Source organism: Mustela nigripes, chromosome 18 (genome assembly GCF_022355385.1).
Source record: "Mustela nigripes isolate SB6536 chromosome 18, MUSNIG.SB6536, whole genome shotgun sequence".
NCBI lineage: Eukaryota > Metazoa > Chordata > Mammalia > Carnivora > Mustelidae > Mustela > Mustela nigripes.
In genome coordinates this window covers 13504399-13521813 of record NC_081574.1, presented here as the reverse complement: position 1 = coordinate 13521813, position 17415 = coordinate 13504399, and the positions used below count along the sequence as shown (strand labels likewise).

The 17415-nt window shown below is 45.8% G+C and overlaps 1 protein-coding gene across 1 annotated transcript in view; it reads right to left on the bottom strand.

Moving 5' to 3' along the window:
* The window catches only part of WWC2 (WW and C2 domain containing 2), a 203847-nt gene that overhangs the window by 13743 nt on the left and 172689 nt on the right, over positions 1-17415 (bottom strand). Inside the window, exons 18-21 of the mRNA XM_059384357.1 lie at positions 16485-16683; positions 14871-15035; positions 13504-13596; positions 10849-11091 (exon numbers count right to left, since the gene is read on the bottom strand). Of these exons, the coding sequence (XP_059240340.1) occupies positions 10849-11091; positions 13504-13596; positions 14871-15035; positions 16485-16683 (700 nt within the window). The remainder of the gene's footprint in view (positions 1-10848; positions 11092-13503; positions 13597-14870; positions 15036-16484; positions 16684-17415) is intronic.

Below are 17415 nucleotides of genomic sequence, written 5' to 3'. Positions count from 1 at the left end.
CCACTGGTCACGGTGGTTGCAGCTGGAGCTGTAAAGGAAATGGGAAAATACAGAATGTCGGTGTTTGTTGGTAGCTTAGAGCAAAGTCTAAGACAGAGATCGACTCAGGCCAGAAGTCAGCATTGGCACAAAGAGAAGGAAGAAAAAACAGCTTTGCTAGGGGTGGTCCCCTGCAGCCTACAATCTAAACTGACTGGACAGTCCCATCATTGAGATCCTTCTGGACTTGAAAGAGCCAAGTCTTTCGGTTACAAACTTTGGAAGGAGAGAAGACCGGCGCCGGCAAAAAGGGATTATAAGGATCTTGTCTTCCCATATGCACCCGATGCTTCAGATTCTGCCAAGGCCAGGAAAGAACAAGGTTTTAGCCTTATAAGACGTGACAGGGACAAGACCTTTGCCCATGGTTGGTTCAAAGCCAAACTGCCAGGACCAGCAACTCTATTCCGAGGCATTTACGCTTTGGAAACACTACTGAATCCAGAACAGTGTCCCAAAATGTACAGGAATGCTCATTTCCACATCGTCCAATAACTGAAAGTTTTGGGAACTGTCATTAGAATAAATAATTATGATATATCTACACAGGTGAATGCCTTAAAAATAATGAAGTACAGCAACATTTACTACAATGGAACGCTGTTCTTCATATAAGAACACAGAATTAGGTGGGGGGAGAAAATCAAGCTTCGCGACAATTTATCTTCATGACCCTATTTTTGTGTAACCCTTCCAAATAACAAGCGCGCGCGCGCACACACACACACACACACACACACACACACACACGGCATAAGAAAAAGCTGGAAGGACAAATGCCGAGGAGGACGGGGCATCAAGGAGGCATCGCTGCTTTCTGCTTTATACAGTTCTGGATTATTTGGATTTAAACAATCAGCGTACGTTAATCTTTTAGCTAAAGAAAATATTTTTGAATTTTAAAATACTCTCAAAGCTCAAGTGCACTAAAGCATTGTGAATTTAAAAATAAAAATGCTGTGGCACTTTTCAGAAATATGACATTTTAAATTTACTTATCCAGCAAGTACTTATTTAGAATCAATCACACTCACACCACTTTATGGAAAGCTAACTATTCTGTCAAAGGGCATTCCTAGTACTTTGCTAATCATAATCCCTTGCAGTTAACTTCTGACTTTTCACCACAAACAATCCTTTTCCAGATTTTTTTACTGCCCCACTTTCCTTGTTTTGAAAGACTCTGTTTAGAAAAGCTACCTTTGGGGTGCCTGGGTGGCTCAGTGGGTTAAGCCACTGCTTTCGGCTCGAGTCATGATTGCAGGGTCCTGGGATCGAGCCCCGCATTGGGCTCTCTGCTCAGCAGGGAGCCTGCTTCCTCCTCTCTCTCTCTGCCTGCCTCTCGGCCTGCTTGTCATCTCTCTCTCTCTGTCAAATAAATAAATAATCTTTAGAAAAGCCGCCTTTACTGGCTCTGTACTAATTCTCTCTTGATTATTTTGCAATCGGTGAGACAGTTTAGCTGTCACTCGAAGCTTCTGGTTTGATGTACCTCGAATGCACAGAGGACAAATGCGATCTTTTAGTTCCTAGGTCAGGTCTTATCCTGAGCAAACAAATACTTTTTCATGAGGTCCCAGAGAAGGAACTACTGACTTGGTAAACAGGAACAAATGACAATGACTTCTCCCGTGATGCCATCTATTGAATTGGTAAATTAGTAAGCAGACAGAAGCACTGTTGCTATCCTAATTCTTGGCAACATGGAATATGAATAAACCAATCTTTTTTTTTTAAATAATAAGTTTATTCTTCTATTTATTTATTTATTATTATTATTTAGAGATTTTATTTATTTATTAGATAGATATCTCAAGCAGACAGAGGCAGGCAGAGAGAGAGAGGGAAGCAGGCTCCCTGCTGAGCAGAGAGCCCGATGCGGGGTTCGAACCCAGGACCTCGGGACCACGACCCGAGCTGAAGGCAGAGGCTTTAACCTACTGAGCCACCCAGGCACCCCTGAATAAACCAATCTTAAAATAGCCATCTGCTTACTGACTTAAACAATAGAGATTTGGAAAGGCCAGAAAAAGAAGGTACGTGCTGGATATACTTAGGTAAAATCTGGGCCATTTTCTCTGAGATGTGTTTTATCAGATGAGAATTACAACAGGCTCCCTGGGTCCTGTCCCGCCTTTGGTCACCTTCCACAGAAATGCAACGGTGGGGGTCTGTTTTACCCTCTGCAGAAGAGCACTAGTGAGACGGTCCCTCTAAATAAGGTGGATGGCTACTGCCTTTCCAGAATGTTTTTGGGCACTGCAAAATCACTTTGAAATCTGGTTTTGTTCTGGGCAAAATAAGACTGACCACGGAACGTCTTGCTTTTCCCCACTGAGTAATTGACTACTTCTCTGGAAACTGCCTTTGTCTGTGTGATTATATCTGTACCTACACACCTGTATCTTCCTCTCAAAATCTGGGTGACCAAATACATCGTGAGAAGGTTTTGTCAGCTGTTAATAATCAAGAGGAGCCAACTTTCTGGCAGTTAAACCTCCCTGCTGAGTACTTCACTGTAATCAGTAAGATTTATTTTGTTGAATGGGGTGTATTGGTGTCTTTGACACACGATTTTCTTAGCATAATCTAGCTTTAAATGTTAACATCTGTATTATTTTAAGCTTTAAAAAAGGCTAGCATCGCAGAACTTTGGTGTGTTGACAGGGAAACACTCTGAGGAAGAGAAAGAAATTTCTTCTCTGGAAGCAACACGAGGCTCCTTTGGAAAAATACCATGCCTTCCTCAGCACTCGTCTCCCCTTCTCACCAACAAGTCATGAGAAGCTGCCTGGTTCACAGGATCAGAAACCACTTTTTGCACCCTAGATTCCAGAAAAGTGTGACTATCCTTCAGTTTATGCGATGGGTGCCTGACCTGCGGAAAGTGCCAACCTAGAGCCACGCAGAGAAGCCTAACAGAAGAAGCAATTCTGGTCCGAATTCAGACCTTACGTTTCTCGCTCTGTTTTCTGAGGGACTGTACGATACAAGAAGCCACTAACTCGGATTCGGTTTTTATTCTGAGCTACAAAACCCACCTTCCACCACAAAGGAGGAAGGTTATGGAGTGCAATCCTGAGAGCCAGCAGCTTTCTGGACCAGGGAAGCAAATTCTGCGGCTGCCTTCAATTAACTGCTTCTCTGGGAGCTCTATTTTTTATGGCAATCGGCAGGCTCTTTGCTCAGTGTTGGGCACTTTATGAGCTTGCTGCTGAGAATCCCACAAAGCCCCACTGCTTCAGGGAAGTGGTGGGAATCCAAGGGCAGTGTGTGTGCGTGTGTGCTCCTGTGTCCGCATGTGTACAGAGAAGTGGATGGGACAGGAGGCGCAAGCAGGAGAAGCCCATAGCAGTTAGCGGCGTTTGCGGCCATAATCAAAGGCACACCGTTGAAATCACCTGTGTTTTCGCGGTCGGGGCTGTTCTGAGCTTTAGCGGACCAGTCCAGCAGCTGGTCAACAGAGAGAGAGAAACCGGCTGTACTTGGGAATCAGACAGCTGGTTTTACGACGGTATGAAATGCACTTGGCTTTGAGAGCTCCGCCCTCCCTGCTGCTTGAGACAACAGCTGTCCTTAGGCAGAAGGAAGAAAAGATACGGGGGGTGGGGGTGGGGGTGGGGGGAGGGCTTAGCGTAGCTCCCACATTGTGGTTATGAGCGCTGCTCTACTGGCCTATGGAAGACCCAACTGCGGATGCTTTAGATGGAAAAGGCTCAGGGAATCACATCTCACCTCGAACTGCAGGATTCTCCGAGCATGGCAAGTGCCCTAATGGCTTGGCTGCTGGACCACGCAGCCTTCAAGTTCTGCGTATTTCTCCACATCTTGACTTCTACCAAAAGAGAATTGGATCCGCTCTCAAACAGATCACAGATTTTGCAAGGGATCTCGGGGGTCATCTAATCCAATCCTTTTAATTTTGTAGATTAAATATGTAAAACCTTATCTGAGCATGGAAAATACCGAAGCTGCAGATGTGCCCATTTTTATGGCATTTTATAAGGCTGATTTGTCTTTGTTTGGTAGATGAGGAAGGAAGGAGCTGTGCCGGGAAGGAAGGGGGAGGGCCATGAGAACAGAGCTGGCGAACAGCATGCAGCGCCCACCGCCTGCGCTCCGGCACCTGCGGGCCCTCGCTGGTACCTCACTCGCTTCCTTCACACTTCCGCCCTCAACTAGGACCGCCAGTGTCTACCAAAGACGTTTTCACCAGGTATGGCCAGGCGGGGCAGAGCTCAGCCCTGTATTGTGCATACAAATACCGCATTTGGTTTATATGTGCATCAGCTCTTAACAAAGACGTTCATACAGAGCTGTTAATACCGTCCCCATCTGACATTCATGGTAACAACCCAGGAAAATGAGAGCAGTGGTATGGAAACTTGAATAAAATTATGAAGACAACCACCTCAGCTCTTAATGACCTTAGTTATTTAGCTACATCTTCGTGTTTAGCCAATGCTGCAATTTTCTTGATGAGAACTGGAAAACGAGATGCTCGCTCTGAATCAGACGCCCCCGATAGGTCAGCCCACACCCTCCTCTTTCCAGCTGCCCTTGTGGTTATCAGCTCCCTTGGGGTCTGGGGGATTTCACAAAGGCACACCCAGGGTCTCCCCTCGTGTCTCTTCTCTGAGCCTCCAGCCCCTGCCGTAGGTTCTCCTGTGGAAGCCACATGTGCCGTGGAATCACCTGGCACGGACACGTGCCCCTGGCAGAGCGATTCTTTCCTCCTGCTCCCAGAGGATGCCTGTGAGATGCGGCATGCGTGGCTCCCGGGGGCCGGCCCTACGGCAACCAAGCAGCACCCAGGGGCCACCTTCTTCCTCCCCACTCCTTGCCTCTGCTCCGCCCCTGGGGCTGCACCCCCGTAGTGACACAGTGCGATGGGAGGGTTTATCCCACGCCCCGCATGACTGCAAGCGAACCCTCCTTCAGCTCTTCTCCCTCAGAATCTTGCTGTGCAAACTGATTATGGCACCAACGAGGTGCTGGTTCATCAGAGACACAGATCAGAAAACCCCGATGAAGACATAATTAAATTTCTAAGCATAATCACCAATGCAACTTCTGTAGGGATGATTATAGTCATCAGTAGCTTATTATGGGACCAGAATCATGCATAAGTAGGTACAATTTTATGACTAAGTAACTGCAAATTAATATAAAAGCAAACCACTATTTTACAGAAAAGAAGGCTCAAGTGTCACTCTTCTTAGGACACTTTTCAAAGCCAGAACCAGACCTGCTTATGTCCTGCACTGGGCAAGACTCCAGGGATCTGGGATCTGCAGCCGCACTGCAAACAGCAAACAACCAGGATCCTGGAAGCAGTTCTGCGCAGCCGCAGGCAGAAAGCCTCCAGCGCAGCATGCGGTGAACTCGGCTGGCCAGGCCAAGCACACGAGGCTCTGTACAGAAGTGTGTTGGGTTGTGCTGTCTGAAGCACAAAAATCCTCCTGTCCCCGCAGCAGCACTTTCAAAGAGACACTGGTTCTGGGGTAGGCCCGGGAAACAAGAGCACCCGTGCCTGAAGGACACAGCTGTGACAGTTTTCAAAGAGGTCACTTGTAAGGGAATTTAGTTCAAGTTCGTGTATCTATCCATCCACCAGCAAGTCAAGGGACAACTATGTATTCTAGGGGTGGGTAAGGGGCGAGCAAAACTCAGAACAGGATAAAATCATGGCTGGCAGGCAAGTCTAGCAGGCTTTAATGAGGCAGAGGAGATTTTTGTCAAGGTGGGAGGGAATATCCTCCCAGAGGCACCGTAACATAGAAGCAGCAAGAGGACGGCCTCGTCGCTCCCCTAGGGCGTCTACCTGGGACTTTGCTGCTAGACCAAAGGCACCCAGGAGGGCAAAGACTTGCCTTTAAGAGGTGTTTCTCCTTTACGGGGAACAGCTCTGCTCAAGTTCCCCAGGACCGCCCTCCCAGAATTTTCCGCAGCTGAGAACAGACACACATTCTTGACTGGCTTACTCAAGGACAAATCGTTACAATGAACGTTACAATGAACACGCAGAACGTGTGCCTCAAACATCAACTTTTACTTGAAGCACAGGTTTTTAGAAACTCAGCAACGCATCAACCCTGAAGATCTCCTGGGCTGCTGGCTTCTACAGCCCTCCGTTTTCATCTACTTGCACCAAGGATTTCTTTCATGAAGAAGGAAAACAAGGGCCACCCTGAAAACTTGCAAACCTTGAGTCATCTATTAACACCAGCAAAAGTCTCAGAGTGGAGGGCGACAATGAAAGATTAAAATGCCCACTTACGAGACAGTGCATTTATGATACTCTGATCTCGGAAAGGATGCCTCAGCCTTGTTTCTTTCAAACAGGATCAGACAGCTTGGGTCCTGCCCACGCTCCTAGCCTGTATTTTGTGGAAAACGGACCGGCCGATGTCGCACACACATCTCTACCACACCCAAAGAAGCCTCCTCTCAAGAAACCTTCGGTGCCTCCCCATCACGGCATTCAAGACTCTCAACTCTGGCCCAATCAACCTTATCTCCAAGTAGGGAGGACACAGGAGAGATGTCAGAGAGGCAAGAAATAGAAACATGAAAAGATGTGCCCCGCATTTCTCACTGAGTTTTTGACTCTTATTTTTGATATGGAAGTCCTGACTCCATTTAGAATTGATTTTTGTAGGTTAGGTAGGCATCCGACACTATCTTTTCCCATACAGATGACCTTTTTCCAAGCTTGACTGATTCAGTGGTCCCTCCTTCCGCCCCTGCCTGACCGGCTACCTCTCCATCCGCCACACTCCACACACACGTGCGTCTGTCTCTGGTCCTCATTTCACTCCAGTGGCTGGTCTCTTGATTCCCCCACTGCGTCCTTATTATCTTAACAACTGATTTCATGCAGGCCAAGTCCCTGCTCTTGGTTTTTCTTCTCCAGAAGTGTCTTGGCCATTTGTCCTTCTTCTTCCATCAATTGCACCAATTTCCATGAAGATCCACGTAGGCATTCAGCTTGGAATGACATCGAATCTGCGGTACATTTTAAGGAGAATTGACTATTTTCACAACAGTGACTCTTCCTTTGTGTCAGGGGTGGCAAACTATGGTCTGTGTCTGTTTCTGTGTAGTTTTCTTAGAACACAGCACAGCCAAATATTTATGTACATCTTGTCTGTGGCGGCTCTTGTGTTAAATGGCAGAGTTGAGAGGTGGTGAATGAGAAGCCTCTGGACGAAATATTTCTTCCCTAGTCCATTACGGGGAAACTCGGCTGACATCTGCTCTACATGAATGTAGTATATACTTCTCCATGAATTAAGTTTTTTTTTTTTTTTAACATTCTCCTCTTAAGGTTATTAAAAGTATTTTTTAATATAATATAAATTTTTGTTGAATTTATTCCTTGATAACGTGATATTCTTTGATACTGTGGTGAAAAAGTATCTTCATAATTAAATTTTCCAGTTGTTTCTGGCTGGTGTATATTAGCAAGGCAATGGACTTTTGTAAATGATTCTTCTATTTGCCCATCTTGTTCAATTCTCGTATCCTTTGTAGGAACTTGTGGATTTCTAATGTACACAATATCGTATCAGCCAATGATGACAGCTTTAGCTCCTCCTTTCCTGTCTCTCTGTTTCTACTTTTTTCTTGCCTCCCACTGGTTAGAATGTTGAGCAGAGAAGTGTTGAATGCCTGTGTCTGATTTTAAAGAGAATGATTCCAATGTTTGTCTATTTAGGACCATATTTGCTTTTGGTGATTCTCTTAAAAGAATGATGAGTTAAAGACATCATCTCTTCCTACTTACCAACAGTTTTAAACATGAATAAATATGGACCTTTATTAGTACTTTTCCTGTATTTGCTCAGTTGACCAAAGGGTATTTCTCCTTAATCTGTTCAGGGCATTCATCGTATTAATGGATTTTTCTAATGATAAAGAATCCTTGCAAAATTCAACATGGTTAAAATGTATATTGTTGGATTATATTTACTCACATTTCATTCAGGATTTTTGCATCTATACTTATGGATAAAACTGGCCTGTGATTCTTCCTCCTGGTAATATCTTTGTCTAGTTTTGGTATTAGGGACATTGGTCACGTAGAATGAGTTGTGAAGTGTTCTCTCTTTTTCTGGTGTCTGGAAGAGTTTATGTAAAATTGAGATAATCTTTGAAAGTTTGGTGGACCTTAGCTACAGAACATCTAGACCTATACTTTCATTGTGGGTACATTTTAAATCACTTCTTTCATTTCTTTAAGAGAGATAGGATTTTCAATTGTTTTTCCCCCTTCATCCATTCTAGTATGTTCCATTTTCCTAGATATTTGTCTGAATTGTGGGCCTATATTTTTTATATTATTCACTTATCTTTTACATTTCAAAGTTATCCATAATTCTATCTCTTTACTTTTATAATTTTCTGTGTGTGTATCTTCTCTTCATTGGTCCCGTCGGAGTTTTGTCTTTTGTTTATTTTAGTTTTTTTCAAATAATTAACTTTTTGCTTTACTGAGCTTCTCTCTATAAACTGGAGATTAGTAGCTGTCAAAACAAACTAGAATTCCAAGCAGTTCATGGATGAATTTAGCAGTATGATTTAAGGTTTAAAAAAAAAAAAAAAGGCCCCAAAGTTTTTATAATTACTGATGCCCAAGGATCTGGAATTTCACATCATGACAAATCAAAAACAAACAAGCAAGAAAAAACCTTCAGAGATGTAGCGTTCTTTTTAAATCAATAGTTGTAAAACGCTAATCCAGCTTTGAAAGCCTTGGACCCATAGAGGTAAAAAAATTGTGATGCTTCTCCATGATATTAATCAAGCCAAGAGTCTGAAATGATTGTTAATGTTGGTGTTAATTCAAAGACTCAAGAGAATAAAAGCAATGGTTATTATCAAGGTAACAAATTTAAGAGCTGATGATTTCAGCTTTTAACCCAACCTTCCATCATGCAGGGACAGCCACACTGAGGCACTGCTCTGCTGGGGGCTCACATCTACGGACCCTTCACTGGCGAGAGCTGCCCTAGACCTGGACTGTTGTGCTTCCTGCACCTGCTCGCCTCTCGCCCACGGTGGACAAAGTCCCACTACCTGCCATCAAGGCCACTTTGCTATTTCCTCCACGAAACATCTCCTGATCTCACTAGAAAGGGATTTCTCTTGAGGACCTGGTGTGTCTGGCTCATCTCCTTTGTCAATCCGTAAGCTCTGAGAGCGCACGACAGCGTCTAATTATCCTTGTAGTCTCTGTAGGACCAAACATAAGGCCTACAATTCAACTCTCCACTGAACAGAGATACTTACTGATGTCCTACTGTATGCCAAGGTCTCTTCTATCAGGTGGGACATAGTACAGCTATGGGATATATATATATATATAAATATATTTTTTTTTATTTTTAGATTTTATTTATTTATTTGACAGAGAGAGACCCAGTGAGAGAGGGAACTCAAGCAGGCGGAGAGGGAGAAGCAGGCTTTCTGCCAAGCAGGGAGACTGATGTGGGGCTCGATCCCAGGACCCTGGGATCATGACATAAGCCGAAGGCAGACGCTTAATGACTGAGCCACCCAGGTGCCCCGATATGTGATATGTTTTGTTGCTTAAACTTTCTCTACAAATTACTGGGCTCAGTCAGATCCCTAAAATTCCTTCATGAAGTTTCTGAGTCTCATCTAGGATTAGTAGTGCTAGCAAATAAACGACCACACACTAGAAGTAAATAGTAACTATGGGCCAAAAAGGGAAGTTTATAGTACGGACAAGATTTTCTATTAGTTTAAGAAAGTGTATGATCGATTTCAGATTTTCATCCAAAGTGGTTGAAAGAGAATAATGTTTCAGCTTTGCAGTAAATTCTATTTGTCTATTACATACGGATGTGGATACACTCTCTTATACCCAAATAGGAATTCTAAACTTAGAGAATAAGCCAACTGGATAAGTACGCAGGTTCTAGGAAATTTCGGTTGTAGGTAGGTGGCAGAACAATAGAAATATTCCCTTAAAATTACCCTAGTCTTTTTTTTTCTTTTTAGATTTTTAAAAAATCTTATTTTGAGAGAGAGAGAAAGAGAGTGCAAGCATCGAGGCAAGGGGAGAGACAGAGAAGCAGACTCCCCACTGAGCAGGAAGCCTGACGCAGGGCTCTATCCCGGAACCCCGAGACCATGACCTGAGCTGAAGGCAGACGCTTAACCAACTGAGCCACCCAGGCGCCCCCAAAATACCCTAGTTTTTAAATCAGTGATTTTTACCTTATTTTGTACAGTAACCTATACGGTGAAAGAAAGGCAGGGGAGAACGGGATTATGTGGAGTGTGATCTTTTTTGAAGGAAAGGAAGAATGTGAAAATTTAGAAGCATTAAAATGAATAACATATTAATAAGTGAGGTGCATCATGAACCTTAAAGAGCTACTCAGAAAATTCAAATGAGATTTGTCATTTATAGTAAAAATTAAATTGTATTTATTTGCCAAGTCTCATGTTGAGACAGAGACAACCGCTGAGCAGAAACAGACCACTCTCTCTGGTGGCCGCGCTCCTTGCTAACAGGTGGCCGGTAAGCTGGGGGTGATGTGGTGGGGGGCTCTCCTATCTGTACCCTGGTGGATGGCAGTTCCACACTCTGAGCAACAGCCTAGGTTTAAAAAAAAAAAAGGCCTACAACAATGGGGAAAAGCGTTCTGTGATCCAGGAAAAGGACCCGTGGCCTTGCTGAAACCCAGGTGCAGGCTGGGGACCTCCCACTGGGCCCGCTTTAGGACCCGCTGTTTTCCCACCCTTCAGGGACAGTGGAGACACCGACATCTGTACCTGCTTCTCAGCTTCTTTTAGGAGCTTCTGGAACCTCTCATCTTCCAGGACACCCAGCGGAAGGTCAGTCTCTCCCTGAGCTTTTAGCTCCTCCAGCTTTTGCCTCAAGCCCCTGAGGGCCTGCAGCTCATCGTTGAGCCGGCTCTGTCGGGTTAGAGACGCCTGGAGGTCCAGTTCGAGGTCTAGAGATGTGCGCCCTGGGTGTTCTTGAGCTGTTCTTCTCAGCACTGGCTGGCAAACCGTCTGAGGATTAGAAAACACGACACCCTCATTATGCTGGCACTTGTTATTCTGCCCTTCCTCCTCCCCGGCACACAAGAGCACGAATTTCCCGGCTCCCGTGAAGGGAGGCACTGCCGGCCAGGTGAGCTGCTCTGGCCAGTGAAAGCCTTTCCAGGCCAGTGAAGCCTTCCCAGGCCAGTGTGAGATGGGTACATTCCTGTCCCCTGCTAGTAGGACAGCAAAGATTCGGAGGTGGAGGTCCCATCAGTGTGGGTCCCGAGTGAAGACAAAATGAGCACAGCATCTAGCCAACCTGCAGTAAACACCGAAGTAAGTGAGAAATGTTTATTGTTTTAAACGCAGAGATTTTTAAAAGTTGTTACCCTAATACAGCCTCCTAGCCTGGCCAATTTAGAACACAGAGCAGCCCCCTGTGAAACAGACATATGAGAAACTGACACTTCATCCATTTCAGGACCAGGGACTATTAACGACCTCTCCCCACCCCGCACCTCGCTTTAGCCATGATTTCTGGAGGTGCCCACCAGAATGCAGCTGGTCATTCTGACTCAGCCCCTTCCTCTCATCCATATGGTTAAATCCCAGCTCCAGGGGGGTACCTGGGTGGCTCAGTGGGTTAAAGCCTCTGCCTTCGGCTCAGGTCATGATCCCAGGGCTTGGGATCGAGCCCCGCATCGGGCTCTCTGCTCAGCAGGGAGCCTGGTTCCCCCCTCTCTCTCTCTGCCTGCCTCTCTGCCTACTTGTGATCTCTGTCAAATAAATAAAATCTTTAAAAAAAAAATTAAAAAAAAAATCGCAGCTCCTTCCTCGATTTCCCATGGTCTAATATCCACTTTCACCTGTGAATCACTGGTGCTCTTCCTGGATCCATCTTCTCCATTTAGCAAGAAATAATTATTGTGTTATGTGTGACTAAATGTCTGCTGGGCTGGGGCAGGGGGTGGCAGGCCAAACCCCAGGAAGAAAAGCCCTACTCATTAACCTTCAAAACTTGGAGCCGTGAGCCATGCCACAGGAAGTCAGGGAAAGGAGAGATCGCTCAGGGCCGGTCACGCCTCCTTACGGAAAGGAGTCAAAGGCGGCTGGGTAAGATTGCATCAGCGGAGGGGAACACGGAGGGTATTTTTTGCCCAGATGGTTGGCAGTGGGACTGGAAAATGAGGTTACTAATAAAAACAGGTACTTTGGGATACGAGAGGAGGGACTCGAATTTGAGAAGTACTTGGGCTTGAAGATCCGGAATGACGGTGGTGCTCGTGACAGATGGCGGGGCTGGGTGGGAGGGTTTGCTGTCCTCCTCCCTGTCCCAGAGCCCTCGCCCAGGGCTGAAGAGCTTCTACAGGCTGCGCCTTGTCCCACACCGCTGTAACATTCTCTAACATTCTTACTAGGTTCCCTCCGTTCAACCTCTGCTCTAACAAACATTACACAGCAGAATCACGGAGACACACACTCTCTTTGGCTGTATTGCTTGTTTTTCAGAATGAGAAATCCTTCCTAGTGGCTCTGTAGTCCTTTCTAAGGACTCCAATGTGCAGCAGTGTGCTGGCCAGCGCTTCACGAGTGGCTCTGAGGGTGCACGGGTGGGAAAAGAAGCATGGGTTGTGGGGTCTGCTGATTTCTATGGTGGAAACACTCCCTCGGTAACTGTTTCTGTGCAGTCAACCGGCTGAGCCCAAGAAAGGAGCCGGGCTCCTTCCTTTCACCACCGCACATTCCACAGTCCTATGTGCTCCTTGAGTGCTTCCTGCAGACTGGGGCTTCCGGCAGGAGGCCCACACAGGGCTTTGTGCTTATTTAAACAACACATCTCTGCCCAACAGCTTAGTCAATTACTAGGACACAAGTTAGTAGTAAGCAAGTAACTTTCATTAGCGTTTCAGCTATAAGGAAGCAAGAACTGTTGAACTACTTCAACAGTCCAACCTTTTAATTTGTTTAAATATTCTCTCCGACTTATCTTAAGGCTCATTCAGAGACCTATGTCTTCCGGGAAAACCGGAGCTTTCCCGAAAGTGTCTGTTTGTTAAGCAAGCAGCGAATACTGTGTCTCCTTTATTGGAATATCCACCCCTCCGTAAAGGTCCTGGGTGTTACACTCTTGCTGGAGAGCCCGAGATGGTGTGGGGACACAGCACCATCAAACCCACTCAGCCAGCCCCTCTTCCATCGCTACCGCAAAGTGAATTTCCTGGCTTCGTTTTTACAGGATAGAAACCAGTGCTGAATGGCTGCTTTCAGGCACCCTCTGCCCCCAGTCTCCACAGGAGATCTTTGTCTCTCTGGAATCATGGTGGCTTCACTTAGTGGCCCACGTTGAGCAACGACGCTCAGCTGTTCTGGTATTTACGCTTCCCAATCTGTGACACTGGAATGGGTCGAGACAGGGAGATGCTGCTGGGGAATACATACCCTTTTGACCCTCAAACTGCGCCGCTCAGTGGAGTTTCTCACAAATAGGGATTTTTTAGCCAAGGTTGAGCTGTCACTGTCACTTCGATTCAACTGGCAACAAAGGATTAAAAAAAAAAAAAGAAAATCACTGCATAACAGAGCGCTAGTGGTTTACACGTGAGAAGTTTATCAGGTGAAAGCAGGCCTCGAGGAGTTTGTTTCTTTAAGAAAATCCTCCCCAGACAAGCTTTTCTCTGTTCTATGCTTTTTCTTAAACAACTAAGTTTTTCTTACATAATTTCAACAATTGCCTTTTGGTGGTAGTTATCAGAACTCCTGCATTAAGATAATTACACATACTTGGAAATACAATTATCCTTTGATTTTTTAGCTAATTTGCAATTCTCATTTTTAAAAAGGAAGGTCTGGATAACATAGAGGCTTATAACTAGGTCAGAGCCGAGCCACAATTTAGAACCAACTAGGACGCCCTTGGCCCAGACAGCCCGTCCTCACCCCTTCACCTGCTTCAGGTCTCGGCTGAAATGGCACCTTCTCAATGACGTTTACTCTGAACCTTGCTTAAACCAGAGACCCTTGTTTTCACCATGCCCAATCCCCCTTAACTTACTGGACTGTTTTCTAGAGACTCGGTCCCCACCCAAGACATTTCATAACCTCATGTTTACTGGCTCAACTCACAAGGACATGAGCCCTGCAAGGGCAGGGCTCTGGGGCTCTTTTGTTCACAGAGGAGTTCCAACCAAGTGTCTAGAAACATGCTTAGCAGCAAGTGTTCATAAAAGCATCACCTGAACTGAATGAATAAATTTAGAATTCTGAAAATATTTTTTTAACCATTGTATAATTATTAACCTATCTTACTGTAAGTCATAACTACTTCTGGAAGTACAACTTGGCAAACTGATGCAAATCCCACCATATTCTCTACAGAACTCTGAATCCGATTCTGGGTCTAGAGGCATTATTAAAAGATGATCTGTGTTCGAAAACCCAAAGCGCAATTTTGGTTCTGCAGGATTAATGTGCTTGGATTATGTATGGCAGAAATACAAAAATATTCAAGTCTCAAGTCATTTGAAGTTTCTAGATACAGACTGAGGTACAAACATACTCAGAAGCCAGGTCCTTAATTTCACGTGTTTGCCGAATAAACAGCTTCGAGTTCATGAGACATCAAATTTGGGAAAAGGAAAAAAACACCCACACTGAGAAGCCCCCTACGAGTCTGGTCTTTCGGGTCTATTTCATAGCAATTTTAGCCACGTGTGTCTGCAGTTGGGAGTCTTTAGACTGCCACACATGGACTCTTGTCCGGGTTGGGGACACTGGCTGGCGCGACGGCAGGGCCCCGGCCCCCTTACCCGGCAGATGTACTGGTTGCGCTCCCCCGGGGAGAAGGTCTGCGAGCGCACGATCACGCTGCTGCGCACGAACGGCCGCTGCCGAGCGCTCAGGCCGCTGCGGTCTTTGGGGCGAACCGCCACCCCGGGGTCACCGGCCTCCTCCGTGTTGGTCTCTTTATCGACCTGGAACGGAAGTCAGAAATTTGTCAGGAGCGGACGCGCGTGCATACCGCTGTGTTCCTTTCTTCTAAGTACAAAAAGGAATATCCAATCTACAACGCAGCCTTGGACACCACTGGGGAGAGCAAGGCTTGGTGTTACTCTGGATGGGAGCCGGGCAGAGGGCTCTCCACGAAGTTAGGAAATAATCCACTGTGGGGAGGACAGGGTCACCCATAAATGGAGAAGCCGCCTTTAACCCATCAGACCCCCACCAGGAAAGCTGAGCTTTACATATGGTTCTGCAGAAAATCTTGTCTAAGAATAGTTCATTTAAACATTGTTCAACATCCCATTAGGTTTTTTCCAGGTTTTTTACCAGAATAATGATATAATTACATATAAGAAAATGAAAATATACTACAAGTTACAGTTTTCCATAGAATATGCAAGAATATATATTTGAAAATAGCAACGCTGTTGAAGCTGAGTTTGGATTTTAAGCATCTCTTTGGAAAGGTAACAAAAAATAAAATGTAAGTAAGAAGAGAAGTTTCTCAAAATACAACTTCTACAGGCACTGGCAGAGGTTTACTGTTGATCTTATTGCATAAAAGGATTCCTACGTGTCTCACGCTGATTTATTAAAGGAAGTCTCTGGTCAGGGTACAATACTACTTCCCCCAGGAATAAAGAACTGGAATTTCCCAGACCCCATTACCAACATCCCAAGTCTGCCAGCATCCTCCAACCTGAAATTGTTTCCTCCGTGTCTGCACGTGATCTTCAACATGCCTCTCTGTCAAGGAGCAAAGTTACTGCTGCCTAACTTGGCTGGCGCAGGCCGAGCCACCTGTGGCATTCCAGAGCGGACTGCAACCAGAACCCCACCTCACCAAGAGGAACTTTAAACCTTGACTTCAGGTTTGAAATGGAAATAAAACTCACATTTACAAAACTTAATACAATTAACTAGTTATCCTGGAATTTGGTAGTCATTCTGGAAATGCTTTTTAGTAAGTATGCTAAACGCTAGTTAGTGAATATTCACAGGACATTTATAGAGATCTAAATAGCACTATTCATTTTTTCTTAAAGTTTTATTTATTTATTTGTCAGAGAGGGAGAGCCAGCGAGCACAGGCAGACAGAATGGCATGCAGAGGCAGAAGAAGAAGCGGGCTCCCTGCTGAGCAAGGAGCCCCATGCGGGAGTCGATCCCAGGATCCTGGGATCATGACCTGAGCAGAAGGCAGCCACCCAGCCAACTGAGCCACCCAGGTGCCCCAGCACTATTCATCTTACATAAAATTTAAGTGAGGAATGAATATTTGGGGCCCACTGGAGAGTTTTACAGCCTGGTCACTGCCTATTTCCACAAACGTGTCTGACGACCAGCTTTGCACAAAATCCTAAGGCGGGACCACAGCCGAGACACAGATGGGCGCTGGAGCACGCGGCTGTGGGTCCTTACCAGGGTGCGTGGCCCGGCAGGTGGCGGATACCCGCGGGCCTCGGCACAGCTGCGGTCTCTCCCGCCCGCGTCCTCCTCCACCTCGGGCGCGCTCGGACACGAGCACAAGCCTGCCGAACGGCTCCCGTCTTCTGGCAACTTCACTTCGGCCTTTTCTTCAGCCGCGATTTCATCAGAGGCCTCTCGCAGCATGGCTAACCTGCGGCGAGACCAGAAGGGAGCCAGTAGGCCCCAGGTCAGGCGGGTGTGCGCGCCCCAGGCGAACGGGGCTCGCGCACGGTGACTCGAGCCGCGGCTGGAGCGCGAATGGGGACTGAAACGCTCAGCAGAGACCATCCGCGGCGGCCTCTCCAGCATCAGGCCGCAAAACCACACTTGCGGTACTGGAAAGCTGAATGAATGAAATTCGACCTAGTTCCTACATATTAAAATAGAAATAGTCTGAAAATCACATCTAAAATTTAACCCAGCCGTTTAAGAAAACCGACAAGGTACTATAATGTATGTACCTTGAGATCAGCTGTTTATTTATTATATAAAGTTAATCATACAACAGGCTGGAGTGACTCTGCTAAAAGCGAATAAAGACTAAGCACCGAATAAAGACGAAATCTCCATTATCTGGGTGCCTGACTGGCTCACTGAGAAGAGCCTGGAACTCTTGATCTTAGGGTTTTAAGTCTGAGCCCCACGTTGGGTGTACAAATTACTTAAAAATAAAATCTTAAAAAAATATATCCATTGTCAACTGTGCTTACAGGCTAGCAGGGGTAAAAACCCTGTGTAAAGGGAGTTTTACTACTGACATAAGAATCCTAATGCCATAGGATCGTGTCTTAACCCACTGAGCCACCCAGGCGCCCAGGATCGTGTCTTTAACAAAAGCCATGGTGTGGCTGGGGTGACATGGTAACGGGGGCTCTAGAGTGTA